At 56.6% G+C, this 21,537-nt stretch overlaps 2 protein-coding genes across 8 annotated transcripts in view; one reads left to right on the top strand and one right to left on the bottom strand.

The window, feature by feature from the left end:
• CD99L2 (CD99 molecule like 2) overlaps nucleotides 1–11,733 on the top strand; it is a 110,798-nt gene extending 99,065 nt beyond the window's left edge. The window contains exons 8-11 of one of the 2 annotated variants that reach the window (XM_079910476.1): nucleotides 4,013–4,051; nucleotides 4,535–4,654; nucleotides 9,694–9,759; nucleotides 10,918–11,733. In XM_079910476.1, the coding sequence (XP_079766602.1) occupies nucleotides 4,013–4,051; nucleotides 4,535–4,654; nucleotides 9,694–9,759; nucleotides 10,918–10,982 (290 nt within the window). In that variant the 3' untranslated portion in view covers nucleotides 10,983–11,733. The remainder of the gene's footprint in view (nucleotides 1–4,012; nucleotides 4,052–4,534; nucleotides 4,655–9,693; nucleotides 9,760–10,917) is intronic. The other variant, XM_079910477.1, reaches the window with a different exon arrangement.
• Nucleotides 11,734–14,549: 2,816 nt separating this feature from the next.
• Nucleotides 14,550–21,537, bottom strand: part of MTMR1 (myotubularin related protein 1) — a 78,348-nt gene continuing 71,360 nt past the window's right edge. For all 6 annotated transcript variants that reach the window (XM_079911653.1, XM_079911649.1, XM_079911648.1 and 3 more), the window contains one exon: nucleotides 14,550–16,604. In XM_079911653.1, coding sequence (XP_079767779.1) covers nucleotides 16,443–16,604 — 162 coding nt within the window. In that variant the 3' untranslated portion in view covers nucleotides 14,550–16,442. The remainder of the gene's footprint in view (nucleotides 16,605–21,537) is intronic.

Raw genomic sequence — 21,537 nt, 5'->3', positions numbered from 1 at the left:
CTGTGAAATAACCTCTTTGAATTATTTCTCCAGTTGTGGGAAAGTAGATGTGGATAGATTTGCGTGAGGCTTGCATATTTTAAACATTCTATGAAAAATAGTTGTTTATTGTTTTGCCATCTAGGGAGTACTCTTTCTATGCATAAGGTATATATTCGTAAATATTTTTACAAAAATGGGATTGTGTTACCTTTTTAAAACCAGGTTTTTAAATTCAATAATACCCCGAATATCTTTTTCTGTATTAGGGAGTCCTTTAAAAAGTCATGTCAACCACTGCGTAATATTATGTTTCACTGCGACTTCCTTAACCAGGGCCTATATTTGTACAGAGAGGGTTTTTCCTCCAGCTTTTCACTACTGTGCACAGTGCTGGGATGAACTTCCTCATCGCCAAATGTATAAAACCTTAATTGTCTGTCAGACAAATTCCTAGAACTTGAACTGCTGAGTCACAGGAGGTGTAAATTTTTAAAGATGCCGCTCTCTGAGTGTACTGCCACATGGCATTCCTTTCCAATTGTGCCAGCTGCCATTCCACCACTAGGAAGGAAACAGCTGTCTGTTTGCTCATATACTCACTTTCACTGGGTATTTTAGTTTTGTAATCTTCGCAGATTTGATTAGTACAAAATGCTATCCTGTTTAAATTTTCCATGTCTTTGCATCCAAGAAGTGAAACACTTTTCACCTCTGTCTTATTAGACACTCTTAATATATTGTGTGAATTGCCTATTCACGCCCATTGTCCCATTTTCTACTCGTTTATGTGTAAGGGCTCCTTTTACATTAGGGATTATTAATCTCTTTTCATACCTTCCAAAGACATTTTATGTACCCATTCATCAATTGATGAACCTTTAGGTGGTTTCCACTTTTTGGCTTTTACGGCTAATGCGGCAATGAAATCAGTGTACCAGTTTTTGTGTGGTCAGGTGTTTTCAATTCTCTTGGGTCTGTATACCTAGAAGTGGAATTGTTCAGTCTTGTGGTGACTCTGTGTTTACCTTTGGGAGTAACCACCGACCTGTTTCCACAGCAGCTGTAGCATTTTACATCCTCATCAGCATTGCCTGAAAGATCCAATTTCTTCGCATCCTCACTAACACCTATTTACCGTTTTTGGATTGTAGCCATCCTAATGCGAGTGAAGTGGTATCTCGTCGTGGGTTTGATTTGCATTTCCCTGGTGACTAAGGATGCTGAGCTCTTTTCGTGTGCTTATTGGCCATTTGTATATCTCTCTGGAGAAGTGTCTTCCTATCCTCTGTCCATTTTAAAATTGAATTATTTGCCTTTTTATTGAGTAGTAGAAGTTCTTTACTCTCAATACTCATCCCTTGTCAGATATAGAATTTGCCCATGTCTTCTTCCATTCTGTGGGCTGTCTTTCCACTTTCTTGATGATGTTCTATGAAGCACAAAGGTTTTTAATTTTGACAGAGTCCAATTTATCCATTTTTCCCTTTCGTTTCTTGTGGTTTTAGTATGGAGGTTTTGACTTTTGATATAATCTTTTCCATTTCAGGCTCCTGGCTTGAGGGCCAGGTTTAGGAAGTCATTCGTTACCCCAAGACAATATAAATGTTGTCCTGCATTTTCTTGTAGTGCTTTTATGACTTCATCCATTTTATATTTATTGGAAACGTACTCCCATTGGTGGTGTTGGTTTGGATAAATTTGTTATGCCAGTGGGGCCTCAGTTGGCCCAATACCACTTTTTGCATGGCGTGCATTTCGTAAAGGAGCTGGGTTCAGCCTGTGCTCAGAGGAAGTGAATGGAGCTCAGTGGCCAAGTAGGGATCCAAACTGTGACATTGGCTTGGCTAACTCCAGTGGCAAGCCTTGGTGGCTGACTTTACTTCAGGCTCATGCAACTAGAAGGGATGGAAGGATCTAGAATGCCTGGGGTCTTCTTTTCCAATTGTTCTTTAACCTCTTAGTATCTCAGCCCACGTGCCCATCTGAGCAGTGAGTGACCCACAGGATGGGGTCACATTTCTTTTTGAGGAGGGAGTAACATTTATTTGTCATCTTCTTAGAAAAATGCTTTTGTCCAATCACAGATGGTCAGATAGTCAGGGATTCCTAGAGACTGAAGAATTGAGCATTTGAATATTTTTGACGGCCAGGGGGAGCCAGAGCTCTCCAGATGCCCCTGGAGATCATGTAACACCCTCATAGCTCCTGGCCATACAGATTGTGAGGTTCAAGTTGTTGTGAATCCTCGTGATCAAGGATTAATCGGGAAAGGGAGACTTGGGAACACTCAGCTTCATTCCAGCTCAAGGCGAACCAAAGAGTGGGTTGAATTGCTCATTCCTATCTGGAAATCTAGTGACATGAACACGTCAGCAGAGGACGCCTGTGAGGGGTAGCCGCTACCCTTGATGACAGCCGCCTCTGGCGCAGCAGAAGGGACCAGTGATGGGCCAGTCCTCACGAGTGACCTCGCTGTGCACACGTTAATGCACAGGGTGACTCATGTCCTCCTCTCTGCTCTGCTTCCTCCGACAGCAGTGATTGTGTTTTTGAAAACGCCACTGCTCCTTGTTTTGTAAATAACCATTCATTTCCAATCATGGATGTCTGTAAACTGCATTTAACTCGAGGATTCAGTCCCAGGTGGGAACATAGCAGACCTCATTTTCTCCCCCAAGACTCTTATTTTTAAAAAAAAGACTTTATTTTTTAGAGCAATTTTAGGTTCACAGCAAAATTGAGCACATTGTACAGAGAGTTCCCCACGCCCCCAGCCTACCCATTAGCCGCATGCCCCACCGGAGGGGGTACATTTGTTACAATTCGTGCACCTACATCCCCCCAGCACACTAGAGCAGTTTCCCCCAAGAACCCTGGGCTCTGGGAACACGGGCTCCCTCCATTAATGAGCATTATGTCCTGAGGAGAAGAGGGTGCCTGTGAAGGGGGTGCTCAAGGCTAATTAATGTCCTAAATGGCACCGGTGTCTTGTTAGGGAGCTGCTGTCTGGGCAGGGTGTGTGTGTGAGAGAGAGAGAGTGTCTGTTTCGTCCTATGAAATTTTATCACATGTAGGTTTGTGTGGCCACCACTGCAGTTAAGAAAAGAACACTTCTGTCACCACAGGGATCCTTCCGGTTTCCCTCTTTTCATCACAGCCAACTCCCTCCGTCTTCACCCTCACTAACCCCTGTCAACCGCTAATCTATTCTCCATCTCTGTGGTATTTCAGAGCCTTTTGAATTTCAAAATCCTAGATAGGCGATTGTCAGCCTGCATTGGATTATGTTCCAAGAACAACTCAAACTCTAGGCCAAGCCAGAAGTGGATGGCCCTTAAAAAACTCCTGATTACCACTTCATTCTGTAGCATATCGTCAGGGCGCCGTATGTACACCTAAGTTACATGAGCAGAAGCACCTGGATTTGAAGAAAACCAGGTAAAGGGCGAAGGACAGGAGGAAAAGAAATTGAAATATTAACTGTAAATCTCTTTGGGTAGTAGGATGATGAAATATTTCCATGCTGATCTTCCGTCCTTTTTTAAAACAAAGTTTTACATCACCGTGTTTCTATAATTAGGTAAACGATAAATATATTTTACAGGGGACACTAGATGCATGGGACCCACGCAGTGTTATCCCTCAGAGGCAGGCTCGCCTGGCGTGGGCTCAGCTCCGCCACCTGCCGGCAAGTCCCCCACCTGCGCACCTCTGCTCCCTGCGCTATCGCTGGGGATGGTTGCTGGGCGCACCTGCCCCAGCGGACTGCGTGTGAAGAGCCAGGATGTAACACGTTCTCGGTGCACAGTCGCTGTCACTTCAAAAATAAAACGTCCCACCTGGGCTTTGGCAGGTGACAGGCATAAGGAAGCAGGTCTTGCTACAGTCAGGGCAGAGCCCACAGGGGCTGTGCTGGCAGGGCCTGGGGCAGAGGTGGACCCGGAAGGCTCAGCCAGTCGGGAAGGAGCTGTCCCTCCCGACGCCGAGCAGGTGGTCACGGAGGACACTGACGGCTTTGTCCTTTCTGCAGGTGATGGTCAGTATGGCAGCGAGGACGACTCAGGATCCGGTGAGTTTGAGTCCCGAGGTTTCCGCTGGAAACCACAAACTGGCCCGCTTTCGTCTCAGAGCTGGTCTTCCCGACCCTCCCGTGACGGTTCCTGGTAGAGACCCGTCAGTGAGGCCACCAGCAGAGGAATGCAGCCATTTAAAGGGATTGAGCGTGAAGCTCTGGATCCCGGGGAAGTGGCCCCAGGGGCAGCCCGCTGGCCTATCTGAGCCTCAGCTGGCGGGGTGGAGGCTGCAGCGCCTCCACGGCCACCTTTCAAGCCGCTCAAAATGGAAATCCTTACGGAAAACGGGAAGTACTTGGTAGACCCATGGGCACACTGTGTCATTTTCCGCCCTTCGGTATAAGTGGCACAGCCCCGCACACTGGCTTGGGGGTCACGGGCCCTAGAACCAGCTTAGCTCGCCGGGTAGAGGGGAGCCAGGTGCCTGGGCCAATCCCTGTGGTGTCGTGGGCTTGACCCCGCCTCTCTGCCTTCCCCAGGCATGTCAGCAGAGACCGGCACCATTGCCGGCGTGGCCAGCGCTCTGGCCATGGCCCTGATCGGCGCTGTCTCCAGCTACATCTCCTACCAGCAGAAGAAGTTCTGCTTCAGCATTCAGCGTAAGTGGACCTGCCCTGCGGCCGCCTGCACCCTCCCGCTGCTCGACGTGAACAGAGGGGCCAGGGCTTTGGAGGGGAAGGGGCAGAACCCCGAGCAAGTTAAGATTCAGTAACCTTCCACAGCCTGCCCAAGACACCTCCTCAGCAGATCTCCCCGGGCTGAGGTGGAGGTGGTGCTGCACTTTTTAAAACCCTTGGGGACAGACGTCGGCCAAACTGAAGTGAAAGCGGCCTGGAAGAGAGGACTGGGCTGGGCCCAGTGACCTTGATCTTCCAAGGGTGAGCCCTGGGTTTCTCATAGAACAGGAGAGCCCCTGGATATCCACGTGGCCCCAGACCTCACCCTGGGCCCTTCGGAGGCAGAAGGCAGGCATCCCCGGGACTTCGGAGGTCCTGGCAGCCCTCCCCTCCCTCTCAGATCCCAAGGCGCCGCTGCCCGCTGCCTGAGCGCCCCCCGCTTCTCCCCGTGAGCCAGAGAATCATGAATTGTTTTAAAGGAAGACGAGAGTGTGGTCCCCCCCCCGAACGTTACACACCAGCTTCGTAACATAGGCGGCTTTCATTTTAGGCTGTAGCTGTGACTCTATCCGAGGTGTGTGAACTGAATAGTTACAGATGGAATGTGTCTGAGACGCCCACCCACGGGAGCCCTGTGTCGGGGGAGCCCCGTGTCGGGGGGAGCCCGTGTCGGGGGGAGCCCCGTGGGGATGCCATTATCGATGGTTTCATAAGCACAGTGTCGATGTGTTGCTGTTTGCCAAGAGTGTCTCTGGTTGAAGACGGGCGATTTTTAGTTCAAGTGAGAGACCCTGACTCAGCCATAGTTTTCCTCTTTCCTGCAGCTCAGGACCATCCCCTGTGAGGCTTCCCCTTCCCTTGCTCTGGGCCTCTGCACTTAATTCTAGCCTGGACCTGAGCTTCCCAGGAAACGACTTGGGTCCCAGAATGCTTTGTGTGTGGACATTGCTGCCGTCTCCATTGTGTTTGGTGCGCCACAGGCTGTGCATAGCGGTGCTCCAGGGACAGGGTTCACACCTCAGCGCACGACCTGCACAGCTGTTCGCGGCTGCCCTGCTTGAGTTCCCACCCACTTGCTGTCGTGCCGAAAGCTTGGCTGTAGAGTGGTGTGAACAGGAAGCGTGAGAGGGAGTGCAGAGCGGAGGCTGGGTTGGCCCTAGAGCTATCGCTTGTCCCAGCTCAAGAGACTTAAAACAACAGATCTATCCTCTCATGGTTCTGGAGGCCAGAAATCCAAGATCAAGGTGGCAGCAGTGCTGGTTCCTCCTGGAGGCTCTAGGGGAGGAGCCTTCCTTCCTCTTCTGGCTTATGGCTGCATCACTCCAATCTCTGCGTCTGTCTTCACGTGGCCTTTTCCTCTGTGTCTGTGTCATCTTCTGTCTCTTAAAGGGCACTTGTCATTTAGGTGTGGGCCCCACCCTAAATCCAGGATGATCCCATCTTGAGATCCTTAACTTCGTCACATCTGCAAAGACCCTTTTTCCAAAGAAGGTCACATCCACAGGTTCCAGGGGTGAGGACGTGAACATAGCCTTTAGCGGCCACCATTCACCCCAGTTCAGCATTGTAACCCCAACAGTGACATGCGTGCAATCCACGGTTGGCAAATACATGCCCACTGCAGAGCTGGGCCAGTGGCTCGTGTGCCACGGGATGGCTTTTGAGACTTTAAAACGCATGTTGGGTAAACGAGAAACGAAAAGCTGGGCCTAAACTTATAGTAAGCGTGGCTTCCCAGGCGCTCCACGCTCGCCAGCGCCCGACACTGAGTGTGGGTCACCACCCCGAGCACTCCCACAGCCCGATGGGGCAGCCGTGCCGGGCACCCTCATTTTATAGCTGAGGAGACAGAGGCTGAGGGGATTGTTGAAGGAACTCACTCAAGACGGGAAGCGGTGAGTCTAGAAGGGAAGGGGTGCCAGTAGATGGGAACAAGGAGGGAGAAAGAGGTTGATGTCCAAAGCCAAGAATAGATGGATTCTGGACTGTGTGTCTGTCCTGGTGGGGGCACTCAGGTGAAAGTACATTTTCACACTTGCTTCCTGAAACAAACAGATGTGAGGTTTTGCAAACTGGATTAGCGGGCAAAACCCAATAAAATGTGAGAACATGAAGGCCTTAGTACATAGAGTTGAGCGATTGGTGTGGCGTTTGGGAGAGAACAAACGAAAAAGAAGGGGCGTAGCTGACAGTGAAAAGCCCTGTGGCAGCAAGGCTGGAGGACGTGCATGTGACCTCTCTCTCTGGGGGCTGGCCTGGAGGTGAGGGTGTTATGTTGCTGGGCTGGGTGCCGGGGGCCCAGGCCAGGGGGCCCGGCGTGCTTGCAGGGCTGACGGGGGCTCCCACGGGCTCCCAGGAAGCTCACGGAACCTGAGGGCCTCTCCCAGCCGCCCGTTCCGTCTGAGGGTGGGTGACCCGGGTGACCCTCCCCCCGTCCTTTTCCCTTAGTCTGTCGGTGATGTCCTTGTCATTGCTAAACCCACACTGTTGAGCCCCTCAGCTGGACACTCGTGCGAGTACCACCATCACCCCCAGTTTCCTTAGAAGGGAACTGAGTGCGGCGCATCCCCACATTTGAAAAAGCCCCCGTTGCTTCTGTGTCCGCCCGCTGTGCTACCAACATTTTCTTTCAAGTGTGTAAGTTGTATCCGCTCCCGCCTCCCCTTATGAATCCCACCAGCCCTCCTGGGTCCTACGTCCCCTGATGTGACATCAGCGGGGTCCCTGTTCCTGGGGCTCGTGCGCAGCTCTGCTCTTGGGCCGCACCTCTCCACCGCCCTGGTCCTCCATCTGGATGGTTCCATCAGCCCCCCGCCTGCCCCGGTCTCCCCCACCATTCTCCCTGCTCTGAGCAGCCTGCGGGACCCATTTCAAATGCACACTTCCTCCCGGCCCAGCCCCTGGGCTTCACATTCACAGCCCTTCATGGTTTGGCTCCAACCGCATCCCTTCTCTTCCCTGCCCGTGGACGCGTCCCCAGAAGCCTGTCCACAGCCGCACTGACTTCCTCGAGTGGGCGCCGCTTGCTCCAGCATCCCGCCCGGCGTCCCGTTTACTCCCCTAGCAGCCCTCTTCCTTCAGGCCTTGGGACCCCCTCCCAGGCAGCCTTCCCGCCCTCCCAGCCTGTGGGCCAGAGGAGATGTCTGCCTTGCACGCTGCCACAGCGCCCCCTGCTGCCCCGCCGTGCCGCCGCTGGGGCGGGACGGGGCTTGTGGGCTTGTGTCCGCGGCTGCTGCCCCACCCCCCAGCCCATCGCTCTCCGTGGGGGGCTGTGTGTGTTTCAGCCACTGATGTGTCCCTGGCACCTAGGCTGGGCTGGCATCAGGAGGAGCCCCATGGACGTCCGTTGGGTGGTTAATCCCCTGAGAAGCTGGGGGACAGGACCTCCCATGCCCACGCTTTCTGTTAAGCGTCCGCCCAGAGTGGCCTCAACCATCTCCTCGGGGAAGTAAGTCAGGGAAGGTGGAGCAGAAGCTGCCCTGCACCCGGTGCACGGGGACGCCCTGGGGGATGGCATGTGACTGCTAGGAGGGCCTGACCCCGCAGTGGTGCTCGGGGGCTTGCGGTATTGACTGCCACCAAAGGGGTCCCGGCCTGGGGGACCCTCTGCTCCCCATGTCTCTGCCCTCAGCGCCAAGGGTCGGCGTGTCGCGTGGAAAGCCCACGTGGCTTGTTGCCGGGGGCTGAGTTCTTGCTCCAGGGTCCTAAGCTTTGTGTCTTGCCTTCAGATGCAGCAGAAGGTCAAGGTAACGACGTGCTTTGACTTACTCATCTTCCTCTTCCGCTTTGGCCTCTACACTTCATGTCCACCCCCCCTCCCCTCCCCTCCCCTCCCCATTTCTCTCATTCCTTGTCGCCGCTCTCCACCCCGCGCCCCCGTCCCCTTGTGCTCACCGACCTGGCTGAAACCACGACCATCTTTAGTTTTCCACGTGCGTTTCGGGGTGCTGGGGCGGGCGTGGAGGTCCTGTTCAGGACTCACGCCCACTGGGGTCACCCCTGCGAAGCACCCAGAGGCCTGCCCGCAGGCAGCTGCGCAGAGATCAGGAGGCTCAGGGCGCACCTCCTGGCCCTGGCCCATCCGCTGGGAACAGCTTCCGCTGGCTCTGTCACCCATCCCACCCCACACCTGCCGCCAAGCGACACCCGCATTTTCCCTGGGCCCATCTGGCGCCCGCCTTGAGCCCGGCGAGCACCAGGGCAGGCAGGTGAGGAGCCTGAATGCAGCCCGGGATGGCGGAGTGACTTACGCTGGCGCCTGCTCAGTCGGTTGGTTAGAACTGTGGCCCGAGTTTCCGACAGGCCCAGGGCTCTGATGAGGCTTCCAGTCCCCGGCTTATCCAGGGCTAAGGCATGGCCTCTGAGTCCCCCCACGCAGCGGCAGGGGTGGGGTCCACTCAGTGGCCTGAGTGCTGGCCTGCAGAGGTTGCTTTGTAGAGTCCCCAGGTCCCTCTTGGACGCAGGTGGGGAGGAAGCCCAAATAACTCACTGGACCAGAGCAGCCGTCCGTGGGTCCTGGGCCCTCCACTCTGGGGCTGGGACAAACTTCTTCCTGCTGCCCAGCGGAGCCCATCCAGCCATCTGCCTCGCCCCTTCTCCATCAGTCACTCACGCGGTGCCGGGCTCCCTCTTGGCCTCCCTGGCTCCTGGGCCAGCACATGGACCCAGGGGTGGCGCTGAGCCCTGCCATCCGGTGCCCCTCTGCCGGGCGGAGCTGCCGTGTGGCCCACAGTCTCACAACGTGGTGGCACCTGCCAATGGGGATGGGTGTCGGGGACTTTGCCGCATGTCACATCAGGGGGGAGGACGAGAGGTCCGGGGCAGGGCAACACGTTCCCGGCCGCTCTGCACCCAGATGCGGGGACAGAGACGTTTGGGTGGCCCGGGCTGCAGGGGTCTGAGTTCGTCAAGGGGGTTGGGCTTTCTCACCATAACGGAGGGCCTGGTCAGGCGTTCTGCCTAGTGGCCGGGGACCCTTTGCTTCCGCGTCAGTCACCAACTCCGCCCTTTGCCTTTTGCAGAGGGTCTCAGTGCGGACTACGTGAAGGGGGAGAACCCGGAGGCCGTTGTGTGTGAGGAGCCCCAAGGTGAGGACCTCCAGGTCACTGTCTTGCTGAAGGCCTCCTAGCGGCTGGGCCCGGCACCGAGCAGACCTGGGCTAGGAAAGCAGGGATGCTCAGAGGTGGCCATTTCTAGAACTCCCAGCCAGAACGATGGGCTGATGCCAGGGACACGGGGAGCACAGCCAGGGCCGTCTGCTCACCGTGCGGGCTCAGCCTCTGCTCCCCGCCCGCGGAGACAGACTCGCGCCAGCCAGATGCCGGCGGAAGCTGTGGGGATCCTTTAGACCTCGACCCGGGCCCTTTCCATCTGAAAACTGCCACAGGCAAGAGGGAGGCCCACCCCCGCCGTCCTGTGATCGTCAGGCACTTGCCGGCTGCGGTGAGCCGCCAGCGGTTACAGGCTGCGAGACGCCAGGCTGCCGGCCTGGAGTGGCCAACCTCTCAAGGCAGATGCAGCCTGTGGCCCCAGAATGCCAACGAGGCGACCAGGAAAGGCCGCTTGTCGTCAGCCGAGGCCGGGGAAGGGCTTCCAGGCCGGGGTGGGCGGGAGAGGCAGGAGCCCAGGCGTGCCTTTGCTGGGCTGGGCGCTGAGGCTGCGGCCGGGAGGGACCGCCCGGGGCTGCCATGGGCGCGCTGGCGGTGGGGGGGGCATCCGGTCGCTTAGGATAGGATGCCAGATGGATTCGCTAGCCCTGGGTTTCAAACGTGGGAAAAGGGACTCTACAGCTGCAGTCACTGTACTCATGTTTTCAAGTCTTGGCCACCACTGTGTTGGTACCTACCATGGGCCAGGTGCTGTGTTACGTGCTTTATTTAAAGTACTCCTCCCTTGGGAATTCCCTGGTGGTCCAGTGGTTAGGATTCGGTGCTTTCACTGCCGGGTCCCGGGTTCAATCCCTGGTCAGGGAACGGAGATCCCACAAGCCAGGCGGCGTGGCCAAAAAATAGAAAAAAATCGCAAAAACTGCTCCCAGCCACTGTGCCGGGACCATTCCCACTTTACAGATGAGGAAGTAGAGGCCGAGCTCGTCTCCAGGGCCACAGCGGGCGCCAGGGGCCAGTTGTCTGGGACAGACACGCAGGGAACCGGATTTCTGTGCCCAGGAAAGGACATGATCATGTCTCTGTGTCTTCGTGTGGGGTGGACATGACTCCTTCCTGACGGGTTTCTCCTGTCCCTAGTGAAATACTCAGCACTGCAGACGCAGTCCGCGGAGCCACTGCCGCCGGAGCCGCCCCGGATCTAAGGGGCTGAGGATGCGAGGCCCTGCCCCGCCAGGCAGGCTGTGGGCACACAGGGCCGCTGCTTGGGACCCAGCTCCTTGTTTCGTTTGGACCCACGGCTGCCACGCTGCTCCTTCGATGTCATTGGCTTCTTGTCGTTCTCAGTTTTCCGGACGAGCTCTGGGTGTTCGTGAGTTTGGCTCGTGCGCCCGCCCTGCCGCAGGGCCTCCGGAGAGCCTTGCTGCGGAAATCCTTAGTGAGCTGGGGAGGGGGAGACCGAGCGGAGGGCAGCCAGAGGACACGCGTGCTGCAGGGCAAGAGTCTGAACCCAGGGCCCTGCCATCCCCTGCACGCTGCACTGCCTCGCTGGGCGGCTTTCAGCCGCAGGAGCACACCGGTGAGCGCCGGGTGACACCGCTCACATGCCACACCCAGGGGTGTTTTTATTTCTGTCCTTCGTTCCAGCTCCAGCCCTTATGCCGCTGGGCTTCCTAAGCGCTGGTGCAAGTGGTGGCTTTTCATTTAAGTGAAAACGTGCATGTCACAGTATCCCTGCCTTGAGAGTTCAGGAATCTTCTGGATGTGTAGGAGGCTGTGGCTCTCAGGCCTAATTCCCGTATGATGCTGTGGGACCGGATGTGGTCTCCAGGCTGACACGATTAGTTCAGTGAGTTTTCTACTGGGGCTGGGGGCGTGTGTGCTTATTTTGGTAGCAAAAGCTACAGACGTCAAGAATGAGCATCAGAGCCTGAAGCATGCCCGTTGGTTGCCTAAAGATGTACATGGTGGGGAGGGGAGGGGAAAGGGACGTTGGTTTGGTGTGGGAGCTCACCTGACTCGGCGAGTCTCTAGTCACCCTGCCTGTCCTCTGACGGACAGCGCGTGGGGGCCCGCGGGCACCCGCACCGGCGGCCGCCGTCGTGATTGGCTGGAGCAGAGCTGCCTTCCTGGAACATTTGTCAGGCCCACGTGTGGTCCTGATCCTGGGAGCGCTGCTGTCGGGCTGAGCTAGAGTCTAGAGCCCCGTCTATGGATAACGAGTTTGCGGTGTCAGAGAGCACTTCTGGAAGCATCGTGTGAGTCAGCAGGAAGGCCTTCACATGCTGCAGGACTGCTGTGTCAGCCCCTCCACTTCCGCTAGGTCGGGATGAGGCAACTCCGACTTCTTAGGGAGACAGTTGACATCTGAACAGACCCCGCAGCTTAGATGGCCTCGTGTGTTCGTGTTATACAGGGCATGCCGTGGGCCCCCCGACACCCCCGCCTGCAGGCTCACGCCGGGCAGGCTGGATCGTGTGCGGCTCCCGGAAGTGAGCAGCAGAGGGGTCGCTGGTGAGGTCAGCCTGTCCCCAGGACCTCCCCGCCCTGCCCTCGTGGGACAGGCTGTTGTCAGCTTTGCCAGGCTCGTCCCTGCCAGGCTGGCCAGGGATGACGTCCCCACCCCTCTGCTGCTGGGCTGGAGGCGGCCCTGAGGGACTTTAGGTGACAGCAAGCTATGAATGCAAAACAGGGTGACCTCAGGGCCCAGGGAGGGGCCGTGTCCTGAGTAACAGGAGTTGGGTAGGGATCAGGGCGGTGCTCGGAAGCTCATTGCGTTAGGAGGGCTGCTCACCAACGTTCCCAGGCATTTTAAAGAAGGAGACGAGGCAGCACTTGTGTGTGGTAAGATGCTTTTCTCCCAGCCACTGGGAAGTTTGGACATTTATAGAGAAGTCACAGTCACGGCAGTGACTAGGAAGTGACGTGGCCCATGTGATTCTGGGCATGGCCAGGCATGGCGCCCCTGGTGGGCCACCTCAGCTCTGCGGCGAGGCTCATCTGAGGTGAAGACCCTATCTGTGATGTGAAGTCAGCGCCCTCTGCAAATCCATTTTCTCAGTAGCACTGACTTTGGTTAAGAGAGACCCATCACGCTCTTGTCTATCTCGGTGCCCTCTGTGGCAAGCCCAGAGCCCAGCACCCAGCCCTGTGCCAGTGACCGGAGAGGCCTTGAAAGTCACTCACCCACCCACCCGTTTGCAGGGCTCACATCCTGGGACGGGGTGTGGGGGACCGACACTGGCTGATGCCCGGGGGCTCTTGTAGCTGTGTCCACCTGGAGGCTGCACCGACCAGCTTGCCCGTCCCAGGCGGTAGTGGAGACCGTGAGTGAGCTAGAAAGGCCAGCTGACAGTATCTGATCACTGTCAGCTTAACTGGGGGCGGGGAGAGGGGGCTCAGTGTTTACAATAGCAACTCCGAGCCCCCGGGGGAAGGAGGCAGGGCAGCCTAGCCGGCTTGGGCACCCTCCCCCTGTGGCACCCAGAGAGCAGCGCCAGGCCCACCGCCTCGGCTGCTTGGGGTGGGGGTCAGTACCAGTTCTGAGGAAGAAGAGGCTGACACTGACCTCAGGATCCCCGGTACTTTCTCTGTGCTCGTGTTTAATTGTGAATTGTAAGCTCTCTCGTGTTCGCATTAAACGAAAGGGAGCCTAACGGACCCCTGTATTCTGACGGTGTGAAGGCGCTCCCTTTGTTAAGCGATGCTGCTTTTTCCTAATTAATTATATGGAGGCGACCTCCTTCCCCTCCCCGCCAGCCAAGAGCCTTTCTCAAGAGGGTTAGGGCTCTTGCACTTCCCCTCTTGCTGTGCGGCTTCGTGTGGGGCTTCCCGGGGGGCGGTCCCCTGCGTGGCACAGGGAGCTAAGGCCGTGCCCCACGTCACGGGGGTAGGGAGGGGCAGAGGCAGGCCCCCAACTCGCGACTCCTAAGCCCACTGCTCTGCCTTCTTCAAAGAAAGCCAGTAGCCTGGGTCGACTTGGGTGACGTGTGGCTGTCTGAGCCCGAGAAAGCGCAGCGGGGCCGGGGCCACGCATGCAGCGAGCTCTGCTGCGGACAAGGCGTGCGCTTGTCACACGGTGCGCCTTGCAAACTGAGAGGAGAGCGTGAGGAAGATGCGGGGCCGCTGGCTGGGCTTCACACTGCGGTGGGTGGCGCCTTCCTGCCATAGCGGCCTTGTAGTAAAATAGCACCGAGTCCTCAAACCCAGCCCCCACGTGACTCTGCCGTGCAGAAGTCGCTCGGGCGTCGCTGCCGGGGCCTACGGCTGCAGTGACTGCTGCATGGAGAAGGAAAGGGACACCAGGCCTTAGAAGAAGGGTGGTCCGCAGGGGCTGGTGTGGTTTCGTCCAGGCCTCTTATAGCCCCGTAAAGGCCAGCGTTCCCTCCGGAGACTCTGGGGCAGGGGGAGGGGGACCCCAGGGCTTCTCAGAAGTCTGTCCCACTTAAGATCTAGGACTCATGCTTCCTCGGGGCCACCCCTGCCTCTCGGGGTCCAGTCCTTTCCTCACATCTTTAGCATTTTCTCAAGGTTAAAGTGCAGGGGCGTTTCAGATTTTAAAATCAGAATAGTTACCCATTTCAGCCAAAATACTCAACTCTTATGATAAATTGCACTTACAACTTAGTAAATGAATTAAATCATGTCAGGGTACTTTACATGTACTAACTGTGCTTGGCATATAATATAATGACATGTATTGAATGCTTACTAATTTTCCACAAGGGAAAAATCACCAAAAAAAAACTTAAAAGGACAACAAAAAATGAGACCACAGAGCAAACATTATTTTAATTACGGATTGAAATACTGTGCATCAGATGACGCAAATACAATACTGCACCAGTCTTTAAAAACCTGAACCGTAAAGATTTTACATTCTAGTACACTTAAATAAAACTGAAAAAAGAAGTGCTTAGGTAACAAAACTGTACTTCAAGTTGTTTTAGAACAGTTTTGTGCTAGGAACACACAAAGGAAAATGATCTGTTGTGCTGCTTTCAAACGGAATGGGAGCTTCTAGGGGTCCTCCTAGGGCCCAGGACGTTGACATTGGCAAGAACGACCCACTCGGCCTCTCTGGCTCTGTCAAAAGCATCCCCCAGTCCACACCAAGGTTGGCAGTCTTAGTGCAGCTGGGGATTATGTGATATTTCTGGGGAAAAAATGGGTCCCCATTTTTAAAAAAATCAGTATGTCAATGTATAATCCAGTTTATCCCTTCGTAAATAAGGTTTCAGCTATGTGGGAAGCATGAATCAAAAGTTACGTCAATTAAAACAGTTTAGAAGCAAATCCCCCAGATGATAAAAATGGAGAATTGATTTTAGGTTATCAAATTACCTTGAATAAATATTTGATACCTTATAGATACCAGATAATTTTCTATAAGAATCAGAAGGTTCCAAGTTGAAAAAACATCTACTCTCTAAGTATCTGAGTGTAAAAAACCTTTAAGGATGTTTTCAAAAATCAGGTCCCTGTGTAGGGCTTGGGGTAGCATCCAGGAATTTGAAACCAACCAGATACTACAAGGCAGTTGCATGCAGGTCTGACCCGATGAGCTCCCCCCACTCAAAGGCAAGCTTAATTCCTGCAGCGCTGGGGTCCCGGGCGGGGCTGGCAGGAATGGGCGCGGCCCTGGGCACCAGGAGGAGGAGGGCGAGGCGCAAATGTGCAAGATTCTGCGTGACGAGCCACGCGGAGCAGCTCAGAGCTCTAGCTCTAGTGGATGGACCAGCTGACGGTCAATTAATTCCTGCCCAGACTGATGGAGTCCCAGAGCCCAGCCAGTGAGTGGAGGTGTGAGACGGGGAGGAGAGGCCCGAGTGGCTCTGAGATGAGGAAACGGAGGGAGGCGAGTGCTCTGCTTTCGGCATCCGAAGTCACAGCACAGTTGTTGCTTTAAAACACCGACATGCAGTGACGGGAATAAACCGAGTTGAAGGGATCTCGATAAAACGAGAACGATTATTTCAGACAGCAGATAACAGGCGAGAGCAGACCCGCTGTGACAGAGAGCTGTCAGCAGTGGGAAGTGGCAGGTCCCAGAGTCGGGTGAGGACAGAACACGTGGCCTTAAGTGGCCACATTCAAATTGTGCTTCAAATGTACCACATAAAAGTTAGCATGAGCTTGGTTTGAAAATTCCTCACCCAGTCCCGTCAAGCAGATGCCTCCTTGGGTGACTAGTCTAAACATAAAAAAAGGACGTAGGAAAATAAAGGCATGTTTCTCTTTTTTAAAAATACCTTATATGTACACAACAGGAAGTGGTACCGGAGGACCCCTGGCGCGAGGAGACCCTGGGGAAGACGGTAACGGCCTGTCTTCCCCGGCACAGAGTTAACTGAGAAACCCTGGAGGGAAGCAGAGAGCAGGAAGGAGCCATGGGGCTGGCCACGGCCTCTAGGGGAGTGGGGTGGCTTTTCACAAGGATTCCCCACCTTGAGCCTGAGCCCTGTGTTCCGCTCGCTTGAGTGTCCCCCACTCGGCCCTGGGAAAGCGCTGGCAGGAGGGAAAAGGGTGTTGACGGCACAACAGCACTTACGCTGTCCCCTAGCACACGGTCGGTCACTGGTGGAAAGCGCCGTCGAGACGCGGCGGGCACGGGCCTTAGTCGGACAAGTCGCAGGCGCCCCGCCCGGGCCGCAGGGACAGCGGCGTCAGACCGACGTGTGCACGGGCGTGACCGAGTGTGACGGCGAGGAGCCCCGCTCAGACGAGGCCGAGGCGCGTGCGGCCACCTCCCGCTGCAGGTCCTCCACCCGCTTCTGCAGCTCCGCGCGGACAGCCAGCAACTCCTTGAGGTTCTGGTGGATGGGCGTCTGCGGGCAGAGACACGGGTCAGCGCCGCCGCCGCTCCCCAGCCTGGTCCCTGCCTCCCGCCCCTCGCCCTCACCGCCGCGGGCACAGGGGCCCCTCCCCGCGAGCCGTGGCCTGGCCATCCTCCCCAGCGGGTGCTCCCAACGCGCGCCTCGACTGACGCCACCACCCAGCAGCATCGATGGCCATGGCCCCGCACACCCCCTGCACCTCCATTTCTAAATCTCCGTACGTCACGCTGCTAACTGAAAACCCTTCTGTTAAACCGGCACGTCCAGCACCTGGCAGCCACGTGTCTTCATCAGCCAGGATGGGCGCAGGCAGAAGGCCCTGGAGGGGGCAGTGCGGGGGGAGGGGCCCGGGCCACTGGCTCCCATCCCTGTTCACAAAGCCTCTGCCGGCCACGCCAGCGCCGCCCCCCGCCTCAGCCGATTCCTGCACCCGTCGATGCGCGGAGCAGAGAGATGCGAAGGGTGCTCCCGGGCCGTGGGGCCTCCCAGCCTGACTCTTCTGGCCACAGCACCCATTCCCTCCCGTGCTCAGCTCACAAGCTGCCCTGGGCACCTGCCGCAGCCCAGACAGCCCAGACCTGGCATTGCCCTCGTGGAGCGAAGCAGATGGGGGAGGGAAGTCGCCACCTGAGGGGCGAAGGGGGTATGGGGTGGGGTCTGGGGAGCTCCCCCTGCTTCCCCTTGGCCCCGGTCCAGCTTCTGCACAGCAGCCACCAGCCTGGGTCCTGAGCCCCAGCCAGGCTCCGAGACGCCACTGAACAGCCTCCAGTGGCTTCTTCCCGCCAGCCTGAAGGTAAGATCCTGACCTTGGCTTCAAGGCCCTGTGTGGTCTAACCCCAGCCTGCCTCCCCTGGTCACCCCTCACCAAGTCCTGCCTCCCCTGGTCACCCCTCTCCAAGTCCTGCCTCTTCTCCCCTCCTGCATTCCCGAACACTCCAGGTTTTGGAAGATGCCACACATGTGCTGTCCCTTCTGCCTGGGGCACTATCACCCGACCCTTTTCACTCACAGACTGGGCTTCATCCTACAGGGACTGGCTGGAAGGGCACTTGCTCTGGGCGGGGGACTTTTGGAGACTCTGCACTCCTGCCACGCCTGCGTGTTTCATCATGACCTCCCCACGAAGTCTGGGAGCCGTCCCATCAGGGGTGCCAGTGGTGACCACCCCAGTGCACAAAGAGGGAAGGTAGGAGACAGGTGAGAGAGAGACGAGACCTGAGAGTGAGTGACCAGAGAGGTGAGCACATGCGAGGGATGAGGGACAGAGGGACAGGGACGACAGAGTCAGACAAGGCAGGGGCGGCGGGGGAGGCAGCCAGGTGTCTGCAACACACGAGGGTGCTCGGTAACCCACACAGAAGCGGCTCAGAACACACTCCTGACTTTGGCCCCAGGAAGGAGAGAGAAGGTGGCAGTGTGGGAGTCCGATGGCAAAGGCCCCCAGAACAAGGGAAGCTGCCTTGTTTGTTGCTGATTCCAGAGGCCGCTGGGAGGTGGAGAACAGCTCCCCTCTTAGCCTTGGACCTACTGGGTATTTTCTTGTTTTGTGGGACTTGATTCCAGTCGCTTTGCGATCAAGCTACCATTACTAACAGCCAGGCCCTGGGGTCAGAGAGAGGCGAGCCACGCGGGTAACACGCGACTTCACACCCACCCAGGCCCGAGACTCTCATCTTAGTCTCCACGCAGCCTTCGTTATCTTTTCTCACACGTTATCTTCATTTACAATAGACCAAAGGCATGCTTGTTTGAGAAAATGCCCATCTCGGGGCCAGTCGCCCAGCGCTAGCATGTGTGACACAGAACGCCACAAGAGTCCCACACAGCCATCCTCTGATGGCGGCGCAGGCGGCCCCCTCCAGGCAGCTATCCTAGCTGCTCCTCCTCAAAGAGGCCAGCCACCTTGTGCCCCTGCTTTTCTTTTCTGCCCCCCGCCTCTGCTCTGGCCAGCCCGGCTCTCTGCCCCATCACTGGACACCAGCCTTCATGCTGATCCCCTGGCCAGGCCCCGCTGCTGCCCTCCCCGTGCCTGTGCTGCGCTGCTACCGTGAGCTTCCTGCAACGCTGCGGTGGCCCACAGCCCCTGCAATCAAGGCCTCACTTGAAGATGCAGGGGGGACGCGCAGAGCTAGACCACCCCCTGACCGCCCTCCAAGCACTGTGCCGGGCTCTGTAGGGATCCATTTGCCACTCGCACCCCCGCGAGGTCTCAGGAGGCTGGGGACCTTCCCCGCAGCGGGCACTGCCTCACCGCCAGGGTCGGGGTCTGGCCCTGGCCGGGGCACCCCCGCCAGCCTCATCCCGGAGCAGCGATGCCTGCGCTTCTCACGATCGTCCTGAGCTGAGTGTGCTCGGGTGAGTACGAATTCGCGTGCTTTCGAGAACAGAGGAGCGTGCAGCATGCAGGCTTGAAGAAGGAGTTGGGGCCTGTCCTCACCAAGTTCGTGACCAGCACAGGGCCAGGCTGGTAGCGCCAGCAGAGGGAGCCAGGCGGGTGAGGGGGGCGGGGCGGCAGGAGACCTCAGCCCTGGTGTATTTCTAACAACACAACACGTAGGAAGAAGCTGCCAGAGGCTTGGGTGCCTAAGTGACTCAAGACTGGAAAGCAGCACTCCAGGGGCCCTGGATTTGGCAGCCTAGGACCACGAGCCGGGTCAGGGCACCGGGTCAGCGCAGAGCACCGCTCTGGGAGCTCGCCTGGGGGTGATTCAATCTCATCACAGCGCTTGTGTCAGGGGCCAGCCTTGCAGAATGCCACATCTAAGAGGAGAGGGAAAAGGTGAGGAACACCACCTTGTCCCTGTGGCCTGGAGAAGGGAATCCGGGAGCTGAGATGACAGACCCAGAGGCCTGGAGCGGGGGCGGGGGCGGGGCGGGTGACAGGAGGCCGCCAGGCGCCAAAGGGGCCGTCGCAGGACTGACTTTGGCTACACGACTCCAGAGTCACAAGGCAAGACACGTGGGTTACAAGAGGGAAGGGGACAGGTTTGGGGACCATGCTTGTGAGGTGGCCTTTTGAAGGCCACGGCCGATTCTTAACTGTCCAGATGCCATGGAACTAACAGGAGGGGTGCTCGTTGGCACAGGCGTGAGCACAGGACGCCTGAAGTTGGTGACTGATGGCTTACTGGCCACGAAACTGAAAACCTGTATTTTGAATACTGACCACTGACCAAAGAAGTTGCCTAACTGTATACTGTTTGTTTGGTTTCATGGGAAAAGAGCTGAGACTGTGCCTCAACTTCCGATGTTGTTCAATAAAGGGAACATTTTACAACTCCTAAAAGTTGGCATTTTTGCGACTCAAAACACACATTACATCCAGAACCCTGGTGTTCGGTAGGTAGAAACGTGCTCTGGCCCTGCTGGCGCCCAGCATGTCTGCGCCGGTGTGGCCGTGCCCGCTGCCCTGGCCACTTCAACACGGGAAGTAGCTAGTGGCCCCATGCCCGCGTTAGACATTTGCCTCATATGTGGTGACAGAAGGGCCCTCAGAGTAAGTGCGGGGGCGGGTCAGGTCAAGGAAGGTTTCCTAAGAAAAGGTTCTCTGAGCATCCCCTGTTGGCATGGTGTGAGGCCGAGGGCAGGGAAGGCATTCTGAGGTCAGAGGGTTTGAGGGGCCCCTGGCGGGATGTGGCATCCATCGCGGGCCAGGAGACGGGCATAGGTGGGGGGCGACGGGAGGCCCGGTTCAGGGGCTGCTCCGGGAGAAGAACAAGTACTGTGCTGAACAGGCCCTGATAGTGGCCTTCTGGAGAACAGTCCTCAGGTCTCCAGGGCAGCGCAGCCAACTCAGAGGGTTAGAGGACAAAAGGGCTTCCATAGCTGAAGCTTCGTGGAACTGGTGCATGGAGCAAGGAAGCAGAGTAAGGGAAAGAGGAGGCGAGTGGCGAGGCGAGGAGAGGGGAGTGGTGAGCCGCGCACAAGCAGGAAGTGGTGCCCCAGGCGGCAGGCTGCACTGTCAGGACGGAGCCCGAAGCCAAGGCTACAGCAAGCGAATTTCTAGCATGGAGGGAAGGTTAGTGAAGTGACGGCCTTGTCAACGTTCACATGCCACGCAACTGAGAGGGACATGAACAGTTCAGTCCTCCCCGTGGTTAGTGGGGCTTGGGGACTATTACAGGTGTCCCTCCTAAATTCATAAGTTGAAATCCCACCCCTCAGTACCAAAGAATGTGACCTTATTTGCAGAGAGAGTCTTTACAGAGGTAATGAAGTTAAAATGAGGTCAGTAGGGTGGCCCTAATCCAGTATGACTGGTGTCCCTATGAAAAGGGGAAATCTGGACACAGATACACATAGAGGGAAGATGATGTGAAAAGGCACAGGGAGCAGATGGCCGTCTACAAGCCAAGGAAAGAGGCCTGGAACGGATCCTGCCCTCACGGCTCCCAGAAGGAACCAACCCTGAGACACCCTGATTTTGGACTTCCGGGCTCCAGAACTGGGGGACAATACACTTCTGTTGTTGGACCCACCCAGTCTGTGGGACTTTGTCACGGCTGCCCAAGCAGGAGGAGACAGATGAAACATGCCTGGAGAGGCTCTGAAGGTGCAGAGCAAGAGGGAGGGATCAGGCAGGAGGGGGGCAGAGAGGAAAGACATATCTGCACATCCGGGGCCAACAGAAGTGATGAGGTCAAACTGGGCCCTGGAGACGTGCTCCTGGTGCTCGGCCAGTAAACCCGAAGACAATTCAACTTAAAAAAAAAAAAAAAGCCCAGAACCCTCAGTAGAAAGCCACGTGCCCGTGGAGGTGAGGGCTGGCTGCCTGGTTCTCAACCACACCCACCATGTCCCGGCCACCCAGCTGGAAGAGCTCAGCCACTGAACACCAAGGGCGACCACAGCCGGTTGCCTGGCCCTGCTGTGCACTGTTCTGTAATATGTTTTCAATCTCAGGAGACGTTACAGTGAAAAGGGA

This window comes from Stenella coeruleoalba, assembly GCF_951394435.1.
Source record: "Stenella coeruleoalba genome assembly, chromosome: X".
Classification (NCBI taxonomy): domain Eukaryota; kingdom Metazoa; phylum Chordata; class Mammalia; order Artiodactyla; family Delphinidae; genus Stenella; species Stenella coeruleoalba.
This window is presented reverse-complemented; position numbering and strand designations above follow the sequence as displayed.